At 40.3% G+C, this 25,643-nt stretch overlaps 1 protein-coding gene and 1 non-coding gene across 5 annotated transcripts in view; one reads left to right on the forward strand and one right to left on the reverse strand.

Moving 5' to 3' along the window:
* The window catches only part of LOC126092015 (protein arginine N-methyltransferase 9-like), a 148,257-nt gene that overhangs the window by 34,705 nt on the left and 87,909 nt on the right, over positions 1-25,643 (reverse strand). For all 4 annotated transcript variants that reach the window (XM_049907400.1, XM_049907401.1, XM_049907398.1 and 1 more), the window contains one exon: positions 21,046-21,199. In XM_049907400.1, coding sequence (XP_049763357.1) covers positions 21,046-21,199 — 154 coding nt within the window. The remainder of the gene's footprint in view (positions 1-21,045; positions 21,200-25,643) is intronic.
* Positions 23,474-23,548, forward strand: Trnai-uau (transfer RNA isoleucine (anticodon UAU)). Its single transcript has one exon. It is a non-coding gene; the product is annotated as a tRNA-Ile (tRNA).

Below are 25,643 nucleotides of genomic sequence, written 5' to 3' on the forward strand. Positions count from 1 at the left end.
AGAATAGCAGCCTGCATTGCTGCGAAAGGTGGATATACACTGTACTAGTGCCGACATTGTGCATGCTCTGTTGCCTGTGTCTATGTGCCTGTGGTTCTGTCAGTGTGATCATGTGATGTATCTGACCCCAGGAATGTGTCAATAAAGTTTCCCCTTCCTGGGACAATGAATTCACGGTGTTCTTATTTCAATTTCCAGGAGTGTATATATGTATACCTAAAAACAAAGATGATGTGACTTACCAAATGAAAGTGCTGGCAGGTCGACAGACACACAAACGAACACAAACATACAACAAAATTCAAGCTTTCGCAACAAACTGTTGCCTCATCAGGAAAGAGGGAAGGAGAGGGAAAGACGAAAGGATGTGGGTTTTAAGGGAGAGGGTAAGGAGTCATTCCAGTCCCGGGAGCGGAAAGACTTACCTTATGGGGAAAAAAGGACGGGTATACACTCGCACACACACACATATCCATCCACACATATACAGACACAAGCAGACATATTTAAAGACAAAGAGTTCTTTAAATATGTCTGCTTGTGTCTGTATATGTGTGGATGGATATGTGTGTGTGTGCGAGTGTATACCCGTCCTTTTTTCCCCATAAGGTAAGTCTTTCCGCTCCCGGGACTGGAATGACTCCTTACCCTCTCCCTTAAAACCCACATCCTTTCGTCTTTCCCTCTCCTTCCCTCTTTCCTGATGAGGCAACAGTTTGTTGCGAAAGCTTGAATTTTGTGTGTATGTTTGTGTTCGTTTGTGTGTCTGTCGACCTGCCAGCACTTTCATTTGGTAAGTCACATCATCTTTGTTTTAAGTATATTTTTCCTTCATGGAATGTTTCCTTCTATTATATATATATATATATATATATATATATATATATATATATATATATATATATATATATATATATATATATATATATATATATTTACCCAACAAAAGCGCTGGCAGGTCGACAGACACACAAACGAACACAAACATACACACAAAATTCAAGCTTTCGCAACAAACTGTTGCCTCATCAGGAAAGAGGGAAGGAGAGGGAAAGACGAAAGGATGTGGGTTTTAAAAAAAAAAAAAAAAATAATTTTCCCACGTGGAATGTTTCCCTCTATTATATTTATATATATATATATATATATATAAAAAGAAGAGAAATTAATTTGTTAGTAATCTGCAGGTACAGTTAAAAATTACTCTTGTTTTAAAAGTATTTGAAATAACAAAATTTCTGGTATATTAAAAATTCATGTTATTAATTGAACAATCTAATGATAATTATAAAATTTATTTCTGGACTCATTTACAAAGTAGTGATGTATTTTGGCAAGGATTCTTCTTTTGTCATGAAAGTTTGTAAACTCTTTTGCTTTGTAAACTCATTGGAATACTGTGAGTACCGCAGGATGTTAGTAGTAATAGGCATGCCTCAGATGGAGACAGACATATTTTAAAAAAATATGATCGACACTAACAATGTAATTTGTAATATTAAGTGTAAATTGAAAAAACGGTGTGATATTTAATAATGTGATGAAGAATAAAATTCAAGAAATATACAGACAAATCTTCATCAGTTATTTAGTCATAAGGAGCCCACAACATTAAATCAAAATTTCAGCTGCAAGAATGTACCCCTAGAAACATGACTTGGAGCCAACAAGAAGAGAAAATGAAGATAAGTAAAGAGTTTTTCTTTCGTTCACTTATGCCTCTCAAAGCTTTTGAAAATAATGAAGAGACTAAGAGAAATTTAATAGTGGTATGTGGGAGGGTAAGATTACAAGTTTTAAGTGTCTGTTATGAAACTGCTGTATCTGGGCAAAGAAGCCAGTTGTAAGAAGTCATTGTGGTCAAGCGGTGAGCATTCGCGTGTTGCAAATGGGTCATGGAGGATGTGGTGGTTTGGATCCCCCTACCACTTCATTTTTTTAATCAGTATTTTTTCATCACTTGCCACATTATTTAATTTATATGACATTTCAGAGGTAACATAATGAAAAAAAAACACGTGCTTTTTCATGAAATTGTTGTGAATTTGATGTTTTATTTGACCATTTACTATTTATAATTAAATTTTCCAGGATGAGGACAGGCTTGGAAAGCCCAAGTCAAACTTCAATAAATAATGATCCAAATGACATTTTTCATAATCAGTAATATAGTAAGTCACAATTTACCAGATCACAAGAGTAATGTAGAATTACTCATCGGATGTGCTCTACACATCACACACCGCAGATATTCGCCATACAGACACGGAAAACATAAACTGAAACTTCATGCAAAGACTCATTTTTTCATTATATTATCTCTCAAATGTCATATAAATTAAATAATGTGACCAGTGCTGAAAAGAATGTTGATTATGAAAGTAATCAGAAGTGGGATTTGAACCACTGCCTCCTCCATGAGCCGTTTTAACACATGAGCACCAACTGCTTGACCACAATGACCTCTTATGACTGGTGACTTCGGGGATTTTCTTGCAATTGCCAGAGTAGTGCACCGTACTACTTGCACATTATGTAGTTTTAATAGCTTACTAAAGGTGTACAAAGTTTGAAGTAAATCTGTGATCCCATCATGGCCTCCCTTTGTAAAAATTTTGTACACTCCAGGGTGCAGTGAAATTCCCCTGCAGTTATTCAAACTGGTATTATCTCCTCTTTAGTGAAGAGGATGAATTAATAAACATTTCCATTCTGCATGTATTTGTTCAGTTTCCTAAATGTCTGATATAAGAATTGATTAGTTCCTTTAGTTCCTTAAGAGATGATGGCTTTGAATAGGGATTGGATGGGAGATTTTCAAAACTTAGTTTTTCTACTGGGGGCTGTCAGCTGAAAAGTCAGCGATAGAACTTGCCTAAAATTTGACAGTTATTTTTCATGTTGGTTTCCCATGATCCACCAGGCTGGTGGAAGCACAGATTATACCCTCTTAAGATTTCTCTAAAAATTCTGTAAAAGTTTCTCATGTTGTTCTTGATAAAATCTTGTTCAATTTCTTTAAGTTGCTTTTCTCTTTGTATCGCCTTGTATGATCTTTTCTGTATCTTTAAATTTTCTTGCCATTTTTCTGGGGTTTTATTGCTAATGGTAGTTTTCCATGCTTGTGTTCTGTCTTCTACTATCTAATGACAGGCAGTTTCCCACCACCTGTGCTTTCTCTTTCTTGGGGGTTTGCCTAGTCTCACAGTGTTTTTCAGTATATCTGCAAGTTCCTTCAATTCATGGTATTTGATTGCCTAACTTCATGAGGAATTTCTGTCTAAATGAATTTCATTGGAAACTTTTGTTTCAAATCTGTGCGGATGGTCTTTTTTAAATTTTTATCTTTTTTTTTTTTTTTTTTTTAAATAGAGGGACTGACCTTTATTTCCAGTAGATGGTAATCTTAGTAATCTGACTCAAAATAATCCCTTCATTGTTCATATGTTTGCTATTTCTTTGTTTATTGGAGACAACAAAATGGTCTATCTGAAAATTGATGAAAGTGGGGTGTGGTGATTTCTATGTTTTAAATTTTTTGCATATTTAAGGAACTTCATGCAGATGATTTTAACATCAAAATTTTTGCAGAAGTTAATCAGCCTCTCATCATTTTTATTTGTTCTTTTGTGAGCCGAGTGAACCTCTAATGTTTTCTTGAATTTTTGATTTCGCTGAGCTGCCCATTGAAATCCCTAATAGATGTTTAATTGAAATTGTGGAGATTCTTTCTGTTGTTTGAAGTCTATTACTGAATCTATAATAAATTTACACAGAGCAAAAGCTGTGTTGAAGTGTTTGAATCTCTTTTTCAGCTGGACTACAGCTTTTCCTTACAGATTCATTCTGGAGACAATATCCCAGGCTATGGGTGAGCCATGTCGCTGCAGTATCCTTTCTATCAAGATTGCTAGACCAGAAGTACAGCTGAGAGGGCGGGTCATAGTTCGTGCCTGGATAGCTCAGCAGGTAGAGCTTTTGCCCACAAAAGGCAAAGGTCCCATGTTTGACTCCCAGTCATAATCTGCCACAAAGCTTCATATCTATTCTACAACTCTGCACTAGCAATCCACATGCCCCTGTACATCCGTGTGTGATAGAGGCTAAACAATGTATTAGTTTAAATTGTGATCCACCCTACTCCTTTCACAGTCAGTGTGCAGAAAGAATGGAAGAATATAGAAAGCTGCGTTACATAATGCAAAAACTGTAGATTGAAGGTTTTCTGTCTGAGGAGTAATAATTAATGGACTTGAAATTAGATTCAGTTTTAGATTCACATGTGTTTCTCGCACATGTCAAAAGAATGCATAGTGTTTTGTGATATTTATTGTAAACAATCTGTTACAGTTCAGAATGAATGAATATGTCCACAGTTACAGAAAAGCAAGAGAAAATGATCTTCATCATCTTCATTAATGTTGCAATCAAAATTCTCAGTCTCTTACATCATCATCATCATCATCATCATCAGCAGCAGCAGCAGCAGCAGCAGCACAGTCACCACCACCACCAAGTGATGGACCTTTTCCAATTTTTATCACTTGAATAATGTTATAAAATATCTGACAGATTGCAAGGCTGAGTTTGAAAATAAGCTGTTTCATTCTTCCTCTTGCCAATCCAAACTTCACCTAAGGATTTTTAGTTAGGAATGTGAAACGTAAATAGTGTAAAACAACAACAATCTTACTTCTGTAATTTAAATCAATATATTTCTTTTTTCTTCTTCCTGTTAAGTGAATTGCAGTTTGTGATCCTAGCTGTAGATGAATAAACTTATTAGCCTATACTTTGACTGACTGTGTCTCTACAACACATTGGCAACTCACCTCTGAAAAACATAACCAACTCTCCATCTGAAGCTTGTTGAGAATTCTGTGACAGTTCCACACTAAAGTTAAAATGTTCTGGGTTGTTAGGCCGCGTCATGTTTCTTCTAAAATGTTCGACATTTTGACCCCTCTACTGGGATCTTCCTCAGGACCTTTTGGTGTCCACTACTGCTAGAACGCTGTCAGAGACGAGTGTCACGTCCACTTATAAAGGGGGAGTTTTCTGGCATTCGTGCTGGAGAAGTGATAGTGTTGGTTAAAATTCATATGGCTACCATTGGTGCGCCATGGTCATAGACTCATCTCCTGTGGATACCATTGGCGGTCATCGTCATTGGATGGAAAGGGACTATTCTACACTTATGCTGCAGAAGGGTTGAAATGCCTGCTACTGCTATTGGTTGGTCGTCATCAGTGGCTAGATTTGAATCGCACAGAGCAAGAGAGGGGGAATGTTTATCCAAAATATTATTGTCCGCCGAGGTGACTTTCAGCACGTTGTTTATGCCACTCACACACTATGGCCGCGTATTTACTTCCTTGATGGCGGGGAGCCACGATACTGGAAGCCTATAGCCGTCCTCTCTATTGAAATTAGATGCATTCTTAGAAATTTCAACCACTTCTCGGACCATTCTTCTATAAATGTTTGTTTCTTTAGCCAGTACACGTAGTTATTAAAATCTATGCCAGAGCCACAGTTCTCGTGATGTTCTGCTACTGCTGATTTCGCACTTTGTTTTAGCCGCATGTGCCATCCGTGTCCCTTAATGCGTTCTTTGCATTAGCAGTAGCAGGCATTTCAACCAATAACCCTTCTCCAGCATAAGTGTAGAATAGTGCCTTTCCATCCAAGGACGATGACCACCAATGGTATCCACAAGAGATGAGCTACCAACGCCCCTTCTTCTGCATTATCCTATGACCATGGCCCACCACTGGTAGCCATATGAATTTTAACCAATACTATCACTTCTCCAGCACGAACGCCAGAAAACTCTCCCTTTATAAGTGGACATGACACTTGTCTCTGACAGTGTTCTAGCAGCAGTGGACACCAAAAGATCCTGAGGAAGATCTCAGCAGAAGGGTCGAATCATCGAACATTTTAGAAGAAACATGACGCGGCCTAACAACCCAGAAGTCTTTAACTTCAGTGACAACGGCCACAAAAGCCTGCTGACTTACATAAAACACTTGTATGGGCAAGAGGTTTATACCACCATCAGAAGACTGGAGAATGTTCGTACAAGAAGAGGTAAACTACTACGCGATTTTGCCTTTCTATCTCGGTGCTGTGATAAGAATGCTATTCCCACATTCGCCAGAATTAGCCACCATGTGCAGACAGTGAATGGCAGGAGAATCTACCAAAGGGCCAGCGAAGCACTTCTTCGTGAAAGAATCCAGCAAATACGCAGAGCCTTGAATTATGTTAGCTCCATTTTAATTGATGTGCATTTTTCACTGGCGGCAACTCTCTCGCCCCAGAACTGGGATAAAGTGGACAGAATAACGTTTGACCATTCAATGAGGTTTTTGGATTTCAGTGCCATGAAACAAAAAGAGAAGTTTGAGAAGCTAGCGGTTACAGTTCAGAAGGAAGACACTACTGTGGATACGAAGCGAGTAGTGGCGAATCTCTCGTCAGAAGTACTCGATGAAGCAACTGTTTCAGTTCTGGGCAAAGGTCTGAATTTCACAGCTACACCGAAGAGAATACCTGTTGAAGAAATCGTAAGTGCTGTTGAAGCATCCTTGTTTCATCTTCCGAAGGTGCAGACCGAAGAAGTAAGACAAGATGTGTCAAGAGTTCTACGGAAATCAAAACCTCTGAAAAGCAACATATCAGCGTGAGAAAGGAAATCTCTTATTGAACTCACAAGAAATGAAAGCATTGTTGTAACAAAATCAGATAAGGGGAATGCTACTGTTGTTTTGGACGCTGTGGATTATCACAGGAAGATGGAACAACTACTAGCTGATCCTGTATATCGCAAGTTAAAAAGCGATCCGACAAACAGAATCATTCGGAAAGTGAAAAACCTGATATCAGACTCCAGACTGCACAGCTCTATTACAAAGAATCTAACACCTCGAGTACCTGTCTCATCCAGAATGTACAGCCTACCGAAAATACATAAAGAATCGGTTCCTTTGAGGCCTATAGTCAGTGGGATTAACTCGCCGACTTATTTTTTAGCACGTCATTTATCTGGCAAACTGAGACATCTAGTTGGTAAAACAAATACTTTTATAAAAGATTTAAAACATTTTTTAGAAATTATACGCATACTGAGGATATCTGCAGGTGACATTCTTGTTAGCTTCGATGTGACATCGTTATTTACTAACGTCCCAGTATCAGATACAATGGAGAGCATAAGAGAGAATGTTGCTCCAGATGTTTGTGACTTAATTGAATTATGTCTTCATTCGAGCTATTTTAAATACAATGGTGAATTCTATGAACAGGCTGACGGCCTTGCTATGGGCTCACCCATTTCGCCAGTTGCAGCTGACACTTTTACGGAACATTTTGAGCAACAAGTGTTAAGTATTGCTCCTTTGAAGCCTTCTTGCTAGCTCCGCTATGTGGACGATACATTTGTTATAGGGCCACATGGCGAAGAAGAACTTCATGCGTTCCACAATTTCTTAAATGGAATTCATCCCAAAATCAAATTCACCTTGGAGGTTGAGAGTGAGGTCAGTCTCCCATTCCTAGATGTGTTGGTATACAGAAGATCTGATAACACTCTAGGTCTCAGAGTGTACAGAAAGCCGACTAACACAAACAGGTATTTAGATGCCACTTCGCACCACCACCCAGCCCAGAAGCAAGCAGTACTCAACACTCTGTCTTCACGTGCCTTCCGTATCAACGATGACGACAACTTAGAATCGGAGTTGAATTTTTTAAAGAAGACATTGAAGGCAAATGGGTATGATAGTTACTTAATTGACAGGGCAGGGCTTTTAGGCGGAATATTTATACCATTAATAAGAATGACGAGGAACCGCCTTCTCACTCCGTCACATTACCGTTCGTTTCTGGGGTCACTGACCGCATAAGCAGAATTTTAAAGAAAAATGGTATTCAGACATCTTTCTTTAATCAAAACAAAATAAAAAACTTTTGCTGATGGAAAATGGATGCACCTGATTACCTCCACGATGCAGGCGTCTATCAAGTGTCATGTAGCTGCGGCAAAGTGTATATAGGCGAAACGGGAAGAACTGTCAAAGAACGCATTAAGGAACACAAACGGCACATGTGGCTAAAATAAAGTGCAAAGTCGGCAGTAGCAGAACATCACGAGAACTGTGGCTCTGGCATAGATTTTAATAACATACGTGTACTGGCTAAAGAAACAAACATTTATAGAAGAAAGGTCCGAGAAGCAGTTGTAATTTCTAAGAATGCATCTAATTTCAATAGAGAGGACGGCTATAGGCTTCCATCATCGTGGCTCCCTGCCATCAAGGAAGTAAATAAGCGGCCGCAGTGTGTGAGCGGCATAAACAACGCACTGCAAGTCACCTCGGTGGACAATAATATTTTGGGTAAACATTCCCCCTCTCTTGCTCTGTCCCTCTTTCTTCTCCTTCAACTCTTCTGCCAGAAGACGGAGTCACTAGCTTTCAGGAGGAAAGGAGAATTAGTTGGAGGTGATTGGAAATGGAGGCACGTCACTCAGATCCTACGCCATAAATGATCTCACCTGCTGTGAGAACAAGAGGAGACAATTATCTTTTATGAGGTGCTCCCTACTTTTGCCACAGTGCCTTAGTATCCCGTTCTGTAAGGGGGCTGTAGCAGTTCCCCATACAATTGAATGTGGCTCTTCAAAGCCCCTTGACATTTGTAGCTGGTTTAACGTGTCTGATTAGGCAGCCATTTGTAATGTATAACCACAATGACTTCATTACTCTAGGATGTTATGGCATGCAGTCATCATCCTTTGTCAGCCTAAATGAAAAGCATGGAAAATATGGTTATGACACTTTTTTTTCTTCTGAGATGTCCAGCCCTTACCTGCAGTGTGTACATGGAACACAACTCCGCTCTTCGTTATACCGATTATCTTGTAGTACCACAATGCTTTCTGATGACATGGGAGAAGTGCAGACATTAATGTGACAAGAAGGCGAGTCTGCCAGTGTCAAAAAAACACTTGCAACAATCCGATCAGATGGGAATACCATACTGACTGGTAATGCAGTAACTGACACTCCCACTTGAAAAAAACACAAAATCTCAAAAAACCCACCATGTCTATTGACTCTAGGCAGCTACAACTAAAAAATATGGCAGGAGGGTAAGTGTGTAAATAATGTAGCCAACTAGAGATTGGTCATGGTTTTAATCATGGTGGCTCATAGTCAAAACAATGAAATGGCCATTTGCTTGCAGAAGATTTGCTGACCAGAAAATATTTAATAATCCTTGTTCATATTGGCAGCTAATGTTAGTAACAGATGAACATGGGACACCAGTAACATATCTCTGCTTCTAACAGTGTGCTTACTTAAAAACCACAGATATGAACAAGATCAGCAAATGAAGTGATCAGAGTACAAGTGGTGTAAAGTCCACAAAAATCGTGTTTTGAGAACAGAGGCATAATACACTCTGCATTACGGGATCTTTTCCAGTCTCTGGTTGAGCTGTGTGGTGCCAGATGGCAGCACTTTACTTGGCAACTGAAACAGTTGTTTATCATTTCAGATGACAAGTGAAGCAAGTCAATACTATATGGTGTGTTTTGTAGTTCCATTAGACCAAATAATCATTACTATGTACAGAGATTGCTATTGAGAAGAAAATGAAGGTAAACTAACATAATTCAAAACATACTGTGAAACATAGGTCACGTTTTTATCGCTTATACCATTTGTATACATGGTCTGACAACAACATGAACTGTTCTGAAACTGCTAATGCAATATAATGCACTTATCTGTTTTGAATTTTACTTTTGGTGTTTGTAATAGCTATTTTATTATATTATTTGTTATAGGGCTGAGAAAATCATACAGAATAGTCAGTCACCATTAAAACAGACGAGAAGAAAACATACATGAATTGTAGAAACCTGGAAGACCAATAAAAGGAAAAATCTCCGAAACACTGGGCGAGAGTATATAAACAGAAAAGGACAACTAGTCAACGAAAACGTTTTTCCCAACAGATTATGCAAATGTTGATTAAAATGCTCTGCAAAATAATGGAAGATCAGTCTAAGAAACTGTTTGATTCTTTCTGGAATGTAGATGACTATTCACAACGAAGTATTTTCTTTCTGGGAACAGTGCAATCATCCAGTGTGCAAAGGAGATGGCCATGAAATTGTTCTCGAAATCAAAAATCAATGTCATTTATGTATTTCCTAGAGATGGGAAACCAAAGTGTCCAGGTTTGTAAAACATTCTTTCTGAGCATATTTCGATATCTGATGGACGACTGTACCATTGTATATCAAAGCCGGACGTTCATGTTGTAGTTGAGTCTTGTAGCAAGAAGATCCTAGGCAATAAAACTGATGACACGGATGTTATGGAACATATAAAATAATTTCCAGCCTATCAAATTCATTACATACAAAATAAAAATCTCAAAAGAAAATACTTAAACCCACATTTGTCTACTTCCCAAATGTACAGCATGTACATTCAGAAATGTGCTGAAGAACATAAAACACCAGGAAAAGAGGAATTCTATCACCATGTCTTTTCAACAAAATTTAATCTCCAGCTCAAGCTACAGTCAAGACACATGTGCAGTTTCTGTGATGAAATTAACATGGAACAGAATGTAGCTACATTGCTGTCCATGATGCAGAAAAGGAACATGCCCTTAAGAAAAGCTACACAGGCTAGGGAGAATTCAAAGTAAAATCCAACAAATATTTCAAATGACTTGTACCTACTGACTTCTGATCTGCAGAGGACACTCTCGTTTCCAAAACTGTCTACATCAGTAGCATACTGCACAAGGAATCTGTAAGTGTACAGTTTTGGAATAAATTCATTTAATGAAAAGAATGGCTTTATGTACATGTAGGATGAAACAGAAGAGGGTAGAGGAACACAAGACCTCTCAACACGCCTAAAGAAGCATCTCAAGGAACTTGCAAAACATTGCAAGCATGTGATTTTATATTCCAACAACTGCACAGGACAAAATCAGAAAATAAAAGTGGGATTTGCTTTGAAGTAACTATTACAAGAACCAGGTATAGAAACAGAATCATAGGCTATACATTTCTTATATCAGGGCATTCATAGTTACTAAATGATGGTGACTTTCGCATAACAGAATCAACTGGCAGAAAAGCAACCCATGTCTATTTGCCAGATGACTGGATAACCATTGTGAAAGAATTAAAGAAGAAAAATCCATTTAACAATATTATGAAGGGAAAGTTGCTACTCACCACACAGTGGAGACGCTGAGTTGCAGACAGGCACAACAAAAAGACTGTCACATATAAAGCTTTCAGCCAGTAAGGCCTTCGTCAAAAGTAGATGACAGACACACACACACACACACACACACACACACACACACACACATTTGTTTCCGTTGCCTGAGATTACAGTCGTGTGAGTGAGTGAGTGAGAGAGAGAGAGAGAGAGAGTGTGTGTGTGTGTGTGTGTGTGTGTGTGTGTGTGCGCTGCGTGTGATGGGCATGCACACGCATGCTCATGCGCCTATCTGTGACTCAGCATCTCCACTATATGGTGAGTAGCAACTTTCCTTTTCATAATATTGTCACACTCCATCCTGAAAAATCCATTTAAAGTAGTTCACAGGATGCATACTAACTTGTTATCCATAAAGAAATTGAAAACAGCCATTGTAAACGGGAAGAAAACCATTGATGGCCACAAAGTGAACTGGCTAGACATTTAGAGGCTTAGGTATGAAAAGGGAGCACGCATATTCACTAAAATATAAAAACAAGGCCTTGTTCCTGACATATAGTTACATGAAGTTAACTAGACAAAGACACATAAAGGAAACCTAGTACATCAGCTACTAGAACAAACATTGTCTACAAGCAGTGACATGCAGTTATGGACTCAAAGAAGGAGGAGGATGTGTTGGATCTGCTGCCTTTCATTCTTCCCATTCATCACTGTTTCCTCAAATATTTTCCTTGTGCTGCAAACACACAGCAAAAATGTTTTGCTGAAATTATGCCGAGTCTGAAGAAAATGATGAGTTGTTCTGTGTGTGAATGAAGTCATTATAAGAATAGACATGGATATACTAAACACGGAACTGTTATATTGTGTACTACATTGTTTGCAATTATTTTCATGAGACTACTGACGCAAGTCCATATTTTCCATTTCAGACATTGTTTCAGTCTCCAGTGTTTCTTTTATGTATTCAGTTTTGCATGGGACAAGCAAAGTGCCACTGTCTCTTTCAATATCAGGTAAATTTATGTTTGTAAAATTTATAGTGCTTTTTTATTCCCATATATCTTTATCCTCCAATATCTCAGACACACTTCCTCTGGAGATGCACTACTCATATACTGAATGCCTCAAATAAGACAAACTTCATCACTAAATGAACAGATTGCTGTACTCATTGGGAGCTAGTGTAGTACTATACATTTAACAGGCTACTAAACACACTTAGTATGGAAAAAAGTTATGTCTCAGTAGTCCTTTAGTGCTCAATTGCTACTAGTGAAATCATGCCACCTAAGAATCATCTGGGTTCACTGTAAGTAAATGACCTACAGCAGGACTGCCTCAGCTGATGGGCTGCACAAGCCTGGTATGCCATGTGTCTGCCAGAGTAAGAGTAATAGTTGTATTTTATCCCAGACCAAGTACAAAACTTCCTGGGTACATCCTATTGCGCCCTCGCTTACAGCATCTGCATACTTAAATCTACCATTACATTAGCTTGTTTAAAATTATAAATAGAAATGATTATATCTTTATTTGAATAGGAATTGCTTAACCTGCCCTGTGGAGAACATTTTCAACTTTTTTTGGAATGTGTTTTTGATAAAGAAAAATGAAAACACATCATGGAATCTGTTACTTAAAAAGAATTTGATAATGTAAAATGGTGCAGCTGTCTGAAATTCTCAGGTAAATAGGTGTAAGTTACAAAGATAGATGGGCAATATATCATATGTATAAGAACCGAGAAGGAACAATAGGACTGGCAGACCAAGAATGAAGTGCTTGAATTAAAAAAGGTATAAGACATGAATGATGTAGTCTTTCTCCCTGACTGTTCAATCTGTACACCGAAGAAAAAATATCAAGATGGTGGCGAGGGAGTGACGTGCGTTAGCTTGGCTCACAAGTTTACGTGAAATCTGGAGGTGTTTTTAAGCAGTTCGGCTAATCTACATACACTTAAGTCGTATATCTAGTGCCAAGTGTCATATTTTGCATCATATACTGAGTACCAATTACACAGAATCGCACTTAAAATGGAAAATTGCCAAACAACGCGCAGTGCAGCCAACAGCCAGGCTGGCGACAGAGCAGGGGTGGAGTCTACACCGGGAGTTGTGGCCGCTCTGCCTGGCGTTTCTGACATCGCCGCACTCGTGAAGGCTGAGGTGAGTGCCGCACTGCAGACTAAGGAGATGCTCAGGCTCGTTGCTCAAACCATCACTGATGCTGTCACTATAGTATAACAAAATACAGAAAACTCGGGAGGCGAATGTGAGCGAAATCCATGCACTGGACACATCGTTAAAAACAAGTGAGGAGAGAGCACGACTGCTTCAACAGAAATTGATCGAGAAGTCGGACGAGCTTGAACAATATCAGAGATGCAATAATTTCAGACTTTGGCATTCCAGAGAGCAGCAGAGAGAACACAGATGAACTAGTGATAAACACTGCCCAAGAAAAGCTAGGCGTGCAGGTGACTCTGAGTGATATTGACAGAAATCATAGAGTGGGTTGTAGGTCACCAGATTCTACAAAACCAAAATATATAATAGTGAAATTTGTTTCTTATAGGAAAAGGTCTGAAATCTTCAGAGCAAAGAAGAATCTCGCAAAGTCAGGTCAGACAGTACGTGAGGTTCAGACCTTTGAAAGACTTAACATTTTGAACAATGTGATTTCGAAATTTGGGCTAAAGAACGTATGGACAAATGATGGCAGGATAATGGTTAAGACCAAAAACAGAAAGAGAAAAATTTGGAGTGTTAATGAACTCGAAAGCCTGTGCTTTAGAAGCTAAACCATGTCAAATCTTGCTGCCACTAACCTGTATGTTTATATTGTTTACATTGTCAACCATAACTTCCACTAACTTGTATGTTTATATTGTTTACATTGTCAACCATAACTTAACTAATATATTATAAAACTTTTTCGTTTCACCATATAACTATTTTTATCCCTAATTGTTTTCTCATGTAATTTTGTTACAATTTGTATTACCAACTTTTCGTTTCTCCACATAACTATTTTTATCTCTTAATTGTTTTCTCATGTAATTTTGTTGATTATTACACAAGTTAGACGTACTTCCACTTTTAATTTCCAATACAATATCATATTTTAGTTGTTATCCTCATAAGTGCCATTAATGTCAAACTCTGTCCTTGTCTTGAAAACCGTTACGTGCAGATTAATCCCGTTTTGTTTAGTGAGATTCTCTCTCTTGTCAGCACACGGCTACTTTCAGGACCGTTGCAAACCTCGCGGACCTTGGCCACAGGTCCCATCGCCTCCCCGGGAACCTACTCCCCCCCCCCCCCCTTTCCAGCCACTTTCCCTGCAGAGAACAGGGAGAACACTCCCCCCCCCCCCCCCACTCCTCCTCCTCACGCCTTCCGCTTCCACATTCCTCGTGGCAGACCCTCTTGCCAGCACTAACCATGACCCACAACCATCCATCAGCAGCATCCTTGGGCTATCAACACCCGAACGCACGAAGCTGCATATTGCACATGCAAATGTTCAATCTCTGCCAGCTCACTTTCACAAGTACAAATATATATTTCAAACTACTGATATTCATGTAATACTGTTGTCAGAGACTTGGCTCAAACCAGGTGTTCCCACAACTTCCATAAACCTCGACGGCTATATCTTTCTCAGGCACGACAGGAGTAACAGACGAGGGGGCGTACATATACTCTGATTTATCACCTACTGTGCTACATAAATTCGACAACAATGTAGATTGTTGTTGTTGTGGTCTTCAGTCCTGAGACCAGTTTGATGCAGCTCTCCATGCTACTCTATCCTGTGCAAGCTTCTTCATCTCCCAGTACCTACTGCAACCTACATCCTTCTGAATCTGCTTGGTGTATTCATCTCTTGGTCTCCCTCTACGATTTTTACCCTCCACGCTGCCCCCTAATACTAAATTTGTGATCCCTTGATGCCTCAGAACATGTCCTACCAACCGATCCCTTCTTCTAGTCAAGTTGTGCCACAAACTTCTCTTCTCCCCAGTCCTATTCAATACTTCCTCATTAGTTATGTGATCTACCCATCTAATCTTCAGCATTCTTCTGAAGCACCACATTTCGAAAGCTTCTATTCTCTTCTTGTCTAAACTATAATGTAGATAAACTATAATGTAGATAAACAAGAGGAATATATGTTCAAATAAATCAAATCCCTTACTAGAAAGTGCTTATTATGTGTCCTTTACAAACCTCCTAAAGTAGGTGGGTTCGCCTGCTTCGAAACTGCACTCTCAAGTCACGAATCATCATACGAACATGTAATTATAGCAGGTGATGCTAACATTAATTTCATGCACAGTAGTCCTTCCAGTGGGAAATTTAAGAGGGTGCTTTCTTCCTCAAATATGACGCTACTTCAGCTGGCATCTACTCATCACATGACTACCAGTCACACTTTCATAGATATACTCGCAACGAAATCTCCAACCAGAATAATCCACACCTCTCAAATATCTGTGCCTGGCATGTCTGCCCATGACATTATTTTCATGATGTATTCACTAGAAGCCCTAAATAGAAACAAAAACTGTCAAGATAACAAGACTTCAAACGCATAAATTTGCCTGATATCGAAACTGAGGCACAGGAAACAGTTTGGGGGATGACCTCTACTCCTCTCATGGACATAAACTAAAACTTCAGGGATTCACTAACAAAATTACTCAACTGTATGACAAATATGCCCCAATAAAGACCAGAAAAGTAAAAAGGAAACCTGCACCTTGGCTGACTGATGAACTAAAATAGCTCACGAATCTCAAGAGATGCTGCACACTGAGCATACAAGATACACCCTACACCTGAAAATCATACTGCACACAAGCAGAAATGAAACAGTCAGTCAAGCGGTGAGAAACGCTAAGCTCAGGCATGCCTATACATTAACTGACAATATATGTAGACCAGCTATCCTGTGGAAAAATCTCCGTAGTCTCGGTTTAGGCAAAATAAAAGTTGCAGAAAATCCCATGGTCCCAGCTGAAGAACTAAACCAATTCTTCACATTACCTACCACCACAATTGAAAAAAACAGAGAATCATTGATTATTTCATGGGGATTAACAACTGTAGCAAAAAGAAAAATTCTATCTACAGAACGTCACTTGCAGTGCTGTCAAGAAAGCTATCATGCAAAATATATCAGCATCTACTGAACATGATGGCATCACTATCCAGATGGTGCAACTTACTACTGATCCACTACTGCCCTCTATAACAGTCATTTTCAATGATTCCTTAATCACAAGTGTTTTCCCTGAGGACTGGAAACTGGGAAAAATTAAGCCACTGCCTAAAAAGGACATTACCACAGCACCCTCTGACTACTGTCCCATCTGCATTCTTCCTGCACTATCAAAAGCCTTAGAATATATAGTCCATAATCAGCTCACCAACTACCTAACTACTAACAACCTACTAGACGAATACCAATCAGGTTTCCGTAAACATCGAAGCACAACATCCGCATTGATAAAGGTGACAGATGACCTGAAACTTGCCATGGATAGACAAGAAGTGACTATCATTTGCTTCTTAGATTTCAGCAAAGCATTTGATACTGTTGACTTCAACATCTTACTTGACAAACTTAGTGGTCTAAATTTCTCACCAAGTGCAGTGAAATGGTTTCGCTCATACATGATGTCTCGTCAGCAACGTGTCCTGTCCAGGAATATAAAATCACAATGGGGGCAGGTAGTGTCAGGCATTCCACAAGGCTCAGTATTAGAACCTATACTCTTTTCTCTGTATGTCAATGATGTGTCATCAGTTCTGATCTATTGCATATATCACATGCATGCTGATGACCTTCAGTTGTATCTAAGTGCAAAACCAATCAATCTAAAGAAATCTATTGAAAATTTCAATACTGCCTCGATGCTCTATCAAAATGGGAACAGAACATAGGACTAAAACTCAACCCATCTAAAACCCGAGCAGTACTTGTTGGTCACTCTAAGCTCATTAGCCCAAAACATCGGGAATCCGTACCATCTCTAATCCTAAATGGAACAAATTAATTTCTCTCCCTCAGCAAAGATTTTGGGAGTAATAATAGATGAATATCTAAATTGGACAGAGCACATTACTGCAGTATGCAAAAAAGCAATCGCATCCCTTCATGCCCTACAAAAATGTAAAAAAATCTTCCCTTCCGACCTGAAAAAGAAATTGGTACAAACGCTTATACTCCCAATCATTGACTACAGCAATATTATCCTACAAGGTCTCTCTCAGGAAAATTCACAATGACTGGAACTGGTCATGAATGCCTGCATCCGATATAGCTGTGACATTCGACTTTTTGATCACATTTGACCAGCATATGCACAACTGTCCTGGCTACATGCAGACAAACGCAGAAATTTCCATACACTCTGTCTCATCTACTTTCCTATGTCTCTCCTCGTCCTTAACGCTCATGTCTGAACAACATGACAGAAACACATGTTCCCATCATAATAAAATCCTCTCTGTTCCACTACATCGCTCAGTCACCTTCTTGAAGTCCTTTACAGTAGCAGGAATCCTACTCTGGAATAACCTCCCTTGTTGTATTAGAGAACTTAAAAACATGCCCGGCTTCAAAAAACAGTTAATGACATATCTACTTAAGCAACAGTAACACCTTCCTCTGTACATGAATGCACTTCACCCCATTACTTCCTTCTTTCCTACTAGATCTTCCCTATTTTACAATTTTTTTTTTAACTGATGCATCCTCCTTAAATCTCCCTTCCCCAAATCTCGCTGTAGCAATAAACAGCTACTTTATACACCAATATATTAATGTACATCTGCACAAATCTTCATTACTATTGCCAATTTTTCTTATGTTTACCATTACTATTGCAACTGCGGTCCTTTTTCGGTAAAAGTTCTTTCCTGTAGCAGCGACAGCCATGGCTTGTCTTTCCCACCTTTCTAAAAAAGGGGTACTTTTCACTTGGTCTCCATCTTGTGAAACTGCCTTCCAGCCTCGAAATCACAACTGCTTACAGCCCCGTGTGCTTTGCCCACTTTGACTCACGGCAGCAACTCATCTCGCTCACAGATGCATTGGAGGCGGGCTTTGGCACGTCGATTCCCTCTAAAATGTTTTTGAACACTCAGAAAAAATATTCCCAGATCGAGAAAGAGGCTCTTGCCGTTGTCTTTGCACACAAGAAATTTCACATGTTTCTGTATGGGACTAAGTTCCACTTAATAATGGGTCACAAACCTCTCATTGCTTTGTTCAACCCTGCCTCCAAAATCCTGGACCGGACAGCTCATCGTTTGCAGCACTGGGAACTGTTTCTGTCTCATTATCAATATGACATTCACTTCCAGCGTACTTTAGAACATGCTAATGCACACACCATCTCGTGCCTTCCCTGGGGCCCCAAACCTGAACTTGACAAAGAAGAGCTTCTCTGTTTTCAGATTGATGAAGCAGCTGAAGTGGCGGTGGAATCCTTCCCGCTAACTAGTTCCACAGTTGCTGAGGCCACAGGCCAGGATCCTGATCTCCAGTGGGTCTGCAGTAGCATTCTCCATAGGTGGCCACGACCACATCCATTACTGTGTCTGCCTTAGAACACAACCATTGACAGCCTCCCTCAAGTGATGGTCACTGACAATGGTCCTCAATTCTGCAGCCAAGAATTTCTCACCTTCTGCCTTCACCAAGGCATCCGCCACATTCCTACACCCCCTTTTCATCCTCAGTCCAATGGAGAGGCAGAAAGCACAATGCAGACTTTCAAGACACAACTGCAGATATATCTCCGGGACCATTCCGTGGTTAATGCACTCACATTATTTTTCAGCTCTTACAGGTCTACTCCAATTGGCGACAAGAGCCCCACCTAGCTCTTGCATCGTCAACAGCCTCGGATGCTCCTCACTCTTCTGTTCCCAGTGGCCAGGTTGGTGCCACCTCTGTCAGTGCCGCATTTTCGTCCCAGAATGGCCGTTTAGGCTCGAGGTTTCAGTCGCTGACGGAAGTGGCTGCCGAGTGTGATTCTCCGACAGCAGGGCTGCAAGGTTTTCTGTTTAAAGATCCAGAACAGGGTCACGTTCCCGCACGCTAATCGGCTCTGTCCCCCGTCGGCGCAGCAGCTGTCGACCGCCTGCCGGCCAGATCCTCACCGACGGCCGGATTGCAGGCCCGTAGCCGGATTTCTCCTCCACTTGCTACGGACCTGCCGGTTCCAGTGGGTGGCATCACGGGCATCCCACTGCCTCTGGTCACTGGCCATTTGCAGTCTCCTAGCCCTGAGGGCAGTTCAGCCACGCCTGGCGTCCGGGGCCCATCTGGACCTCATACACCTTCACCGGGAGCACAACCTTCGGCATCAGCCGTCACACCTGCACCACAATGCCCTTCCTGGATGTGGGGGCTGGATGAGGAGATGCCCCTCCAGCTGCCTCTGCCATCTGAGCCCCAGCACATCTTCCAGTCTCGCTGTCATCGCCATCGCCGACAACATTTTCGGCCTTACTGCACCACTCTCCCGCACGTACCCGATGAAGAACCCGTGGATGTCTCCTACAGCACCAGCAGCTGTTTCGAGCTTTCTGCGGGAGGAGGAGTACGGTAGCGGGAGGAGGAGTACGGTATCCGCCATCACTCAGCCACTGGCCAACAGTGGCAGATGTCAACATGCACGAAGCGTGGCCAGCCGCACAGCTGCAAAGATAACACACACAGACCGGGCATATAGATTCACTGACTGGCCACGTAGTCCATTTTGAGATGATTACTAGAGAGCCAGTGGCACGAGATGGAAGCAAGTCCCCACTTGGCCCCTGGCGCCACCACATACTATATTCCTGAACTACCAGGACGGTATATAGGCCACTGCAACAGCATCGTGCAGCAGTCCTACACCTGCCTTTGCTCATACTTGTGACTAGCGACTGCACGTACTAGGAACCCTGTGGAACAAGATACTGTCTCAACTATCTGGGATGTGAACTAGAGTGCCTTCGACTTGTGTAATTGCTATGGATTGTGAAGTGCTATTTTGAACCAGTATCATTGTGAATAAAATTTCAGTATTTTGGATGTTATTATGTTATTCTGATATAGCAACTAGTATCAAACATTAGCCTTAATTTGAAAAAGAATTTTCTGAGAATGTATGTTTGGAAACCAGCAATGTTTGAGAATGGGAGTGAACAATGAACTGTAGGGGAACCTGAGAAGAAGAGAATCAAAGCATTTGAGATGTGGTCCTATTGAAAGAATGTTGTAACTTAAGTGGACTCAGAAGATAACAAATGAGGAGGTTTCCCACAGATGATAGGAAAAGTGCAAAGACATCAGAGAATAACTATCATGGTACTAGAGGAAGCTTTAGAGGGTAAAAACTGTAGGGGCCCTCAAAGGTCGGATTGTATACAAGTAATTGAGGATGTTGGGTATAAGTGCCACCCCAAGATGAATAGGTTGGCATAGGAGAGGAATTCATGTTGAACCATGCCAAACCAGTCAGAAGACTGATGATCAAAAAAGGTCAGTTGAGTTCATATGTATACAAATGTGTAAATCCACCAGATACCCCATTCTGGCATACCAAACTTGAGTCATGTTTCAAGAGGCACTTTGGAAATAATGACATAACATACTCATTATCTTAACAAACCCAGAATCTAAAGTAAATAATCAAACAACAAGTTATTATAATCTACAGCAATGCACAAAAAAAAAACCAGATATACAACTGTTAATAACATACCTGGTACTCATTGATGAAATCAGCGATATCATAACCACATGTGCAACTGATATCACGTACTCCTGATACCTTTTTAATCCATTCAGACTGTACTAACTTACAGTCTACAGAAATAGACTTAGGTAACAGAATGCCTTCTCTCTTCAAAAGTTTCCTAAAGAAAAGAAGGAAAAAAGTCTCAAACAAAGTTCGGACATGCTGATAAATACTACATTTTACAGTGCACAAAGAACCAGTGATATTTTCAAGTTCTGGAGGTTGACCCACAGCAGTGTCCGACTTCAACAGCTCTCTGCTGAAGTTCCACTGGAGGCAAAATATTTATTACCAATAAGATAATCATAAAGCTGCTGTCAGAATGAAATGATAAAGAAAAATGACCTGCACTGCTAGTGATCAATGTACTCATGAACAATAACAAGGCAGTTGTTTTTCACTAAAAAGAACATATGTAAAGCGTGTCAGTGCACTCCAAAATTTAACTGCACCCTCTGACAAATACAAGTTAACTCTGTTGTAACTCCTGTCCATCCAAATAAATAGCTTTTATTGAACTGTGGTCAACAGCAAAGTAGGTCGCCTAACGGCAGAGCATATTGCCGAGAACAATGGGCTTAACTTCAGTGGCTGCTTCACAATTGTTGCCCTTCACCGCCACCAGAATACCAGCTTCTCTGAATTATGTACTAGGAAATTGTCCTTACAACACATTCTTTAACCCCACAACTCCCCTGGCCTCATCCCTACTAACTCCTAGCCCCTGCCTCAAACTCACCTTCTCCCTGTGCCCAAGGCTCCCTCCACACTCTATTAATCTGTACCCACACATTCTCTCCACAGTCTTTGTCTTCCTCTTCCTCCCCCCCCCCCCTCCCCCACCCTCACACCCACCTCCCCACCCAACCACTCTGCCATAACATTGTGTGCCACAGGCAACAGTGCTGAGGTGAGCTCGTCAATACCACGTTTCTATCTCATTTCTTTACTGCCTCTCCTTCCAGGAAATTAAATTCCTAATGTCCACCTTCCCTTTCTCCCCCTCAATCTTCTCAACTACTCTCCTCCTGACACAATCCCTTAACCCAGTCAGCCTGCAATGCACTGAAACTGCATCTAGCAGGGTTAACACAACCGTGCATGTACATTTGCGCGTGTATGCATCGCTTAGTCACTTAGCTCTAAGGAAGGATATTGATCAAAAGATGAACAACAATTTCAGTCTTGCTTCTGCACCAGACAAGTGCTCATTTCATCAGCTGCATGGTCACCTTTACTCCTTCCAGGAATTTTCAGTGTTGTATTAATAAACCAGACTATTACAACAATGGAAATTCAATTATTGATACACTTTGATTTGCCATATCATCTCAACTGCCTTGAACAGCATATGCCACACCATTTGTACTGCTTATGGTTCTGGCAGTATATGGTGTCAGTTTTCTACAATAGTGACAAAAATGCTACACAGCACTTGTTACAAACACAGGTTTATGTAACACACGAGATGCGTCCAGCAGGAATACCAAGAGAGAGGCAGTTGTTGTTCAGTCTCATCTGTGGTGATCAACATATCACTTTTCAACTGGACTCTGGGCCAGCATCAAAATTCACTTCTGAAGCAATCTTTCAGCAGTTGAGATCCAACCCAATGATGAACCCCACCACAGTACGCATTGTGTTTAGGTAGCTAACATATCTGATCTTAAACTTTAGGTACATGTCTGCCACACACCAGTTAGTCACAAGCCAACTCAAATTTGATGTGGTTGCTTGGCAGAATGTCCTGTACATTCTTGAACTTGATCCCCTTATTGCTTTTGGTCTTTGGTCAGTTGATTTTTTTGTAGATCGTATTTGAGATCAAAGTTTTTAATGAACTAAGTAACCTATACACACCACTTATGCCTCTATTGTAGCAGGATCTGTGACAAACAAAGAATTTCAAATCTCTTATCTCCATTAGGGCTGATGTAATCCTGCATTTTTTGGGCATATTTCATACCGTATATTCTGTACCTGGGTAGATAAAAAAATCTACTCACCAAGAGGTGGCAGGAGAACCCATGTATAAAAAACGTATTATGTATTTTCATTGATACACCATCCATTCTGCAGGATCTCTTGTTTGAGGAACTCAATCTTATAATCAACACAAGAGTTCTGAATTGTATTCTGCACAATAATTGAATGTATCTGAAGATGGTATCTGTTCTTTTGGACATGTTCAGCTTACCGGCCAGTGATCTTCTTCAGTGTGGATGCACTCACATTGCTCAAACTCTTATGGAAATCAGTAGATTGACTGCCGCGAGTAAGGAGTACAGTGGGCATGGACACTACAAATGTAGCGTGTGGACAGTCAGTTGGAAATATGGGTATCATGGGGAGCATGCCAGAGATAAGTTACAGCAATCGCACTATCCTCTGTGTCCTCGATGGCTCAGTCGGACAGAGCTTCTGCCATATAAGCAGGAGATCCCGGGTTCGAGTCCCGGTCGGGTCACACATTTTCAATTATCCCCGTTGATATTTATCAACACCTGTAAGCAGCTAATGGTCTGGATTTCATTCTAATTTCATAATTGAATGTTGTTGTTCCTAAATGTTGATAATGATTGGCTTAGTGCCCCTTAACCCTTTAACGCCCATCATATGTTATATCATATAGTGAAAAGAAATCTATGTTTAAAATTGTATACAATGAAAAGAGATTTTTAGATCGCCAAAGTTTCTGTCCAAAGTTTTCTTGAATCTTTCAAGAGTGAATTGATAACAATGAGTTTGGTTGGTGTTAGGTTCATAAATAAGAAACAGATAAGAAACAGCTAATTGTAGTGAGATCTGCAAACTGCTCACTACACCATGAACTCCTGACATATATAGCTCTCTCTCCCTCTCTCTTTCATTCTTTTACTTCTTAAACTTGGGCTATACAAGGTTTTATTTAATGAGATATTTTATGTTTTAAACAAGCTTCACACTTAGTGGATATAAAACATTACAGAGAGAGGTAAAATATTACTCAGCATTACGAATCTGTTTGAGAAGTATCATAACCCTGTTCAGCTACACTGTATACACACAAATGAAAAGAAGGAAGATTAAGGGATTAATGCACCATTGGTGATGAAGTCATTAGAGATGAAGTACAAGCTCACATTGGACAAGACGAGGCAGGGAAGACACTGAGCATGTCCTTTGGAGGGAACTGTTTCAGCATTCATATTAATTCATATAGGAAATCATGAGGAACATAATTTGTATTGAGGGATAGGAATTTCATGCTCACTCCTCTCTTTTCCAAGGCTCATGTCTTAAGCAATGAAGGTGTTGGTACTCAATCACCTTCAAAGTAGGCCCCTACACTTAGACTATTAATACGCCAACTGCACGAAACATCTCTGGAATACAGCTCTTGTAAAAGCCCGCACCATAACCATCACATTTGGCATTACTTTGTCTCCACCCTCAGAACAGAAACAATGAGCTGAACTGTCAGTTTCCCCCTGTGTTGAGTCTTACAGTGTGAATTGGATGTGCACAACCCAAAAGTTATGCGAAAACAAGTTATGGGAAAACACACTGCAGTAAGAGAATAGATGCTTAAGCTTTAAATGAATACAGTGACCTACTGTATTACATTACAAGAAATTTCCTTGTAAGAGCCAACACTGTTTGTTTGTTCAACAATACTGAAAAGCAGCCTCTTTGTTGTGCCTGTCTGTAACTCAATGTGTCTTTTTTACGGTGAGTAACAAGCTATCCTTTTCATAATTGTTGATACATCAACCTGGATTTTTTATTGTTTTATTTGTTTGTCCTGTTATGTTTCACATATGCTTGACCCTGGTATTGTTAGCAGGTGATACATTGTGGTACTGGTCACTCTCTACTAAACCATGGAGGAATATGCAAAGTATAAATTACATTTTTTGTAACACAAAAAAAATTTCGCTGCAATGCTTATTAAGAAAAAAGATTCAAACTGTAGAATCAGTTAGTAAAAAGAACTTGAAAAAAGAGATTAATATCTGCAACTCATTCAATGATATGTACAACAATCTAGGAAAAGACGGATTGCTACTTACCATAAAGAAGAGGTGTCAAGTTGAGACAGGCACAATTAAAAGATACTTACACAAAGCTTTCAGCCACAGCCTTCATCAGTAAAAGACACACACACACACACACACACACACACACACACACACACACACACACACAGCCCCCTCCCCCCAAACACACACACACATACACACACACAAAACTGCCAACTCCAGCATTTTGGGACAGAACACAACTATCACGCAGGATACAAGCAGCAATCTGAAGGGCGTGGGGAAGGGAAAGGGACAGTAGTGTATGGGTGAGGAGAGAGACAAATGCTGTCTGGTGGAGTGTGCAGGGACTAGACTGTCAACAAGCATAGCATCAGGAGGTTGTGGGGCAGGAAGGTGGGGGAAAAAGGAGCAAAAAGGGAGAGGAGCAGGGAAAGACAGGAGGATGCATTGGCAGAGGGCTGTAATAAACAGGATGGGATATGAGAATGGGGAGGAGATGATAGGACAGAGTGGATGGAGACTGTAGTGTGGAGGGCC

Source organism: Schistocerca cancellata, chromosome 7 (genome assembly GCF_023864275.1).
Source record: "Schistocerca cancellata isolate TAMUIC-IGC-003103 chromosome 7, iqSchCanc2.1, whole genome shotgun sequence".
NCBI classification, from domain to species: domain Eukaryota; kingdom Metazoa; phylum Arthropoda; class Insecta; order Orthoptera; family Acrididae; genus Schistocerca; species Schistocerca cancellata.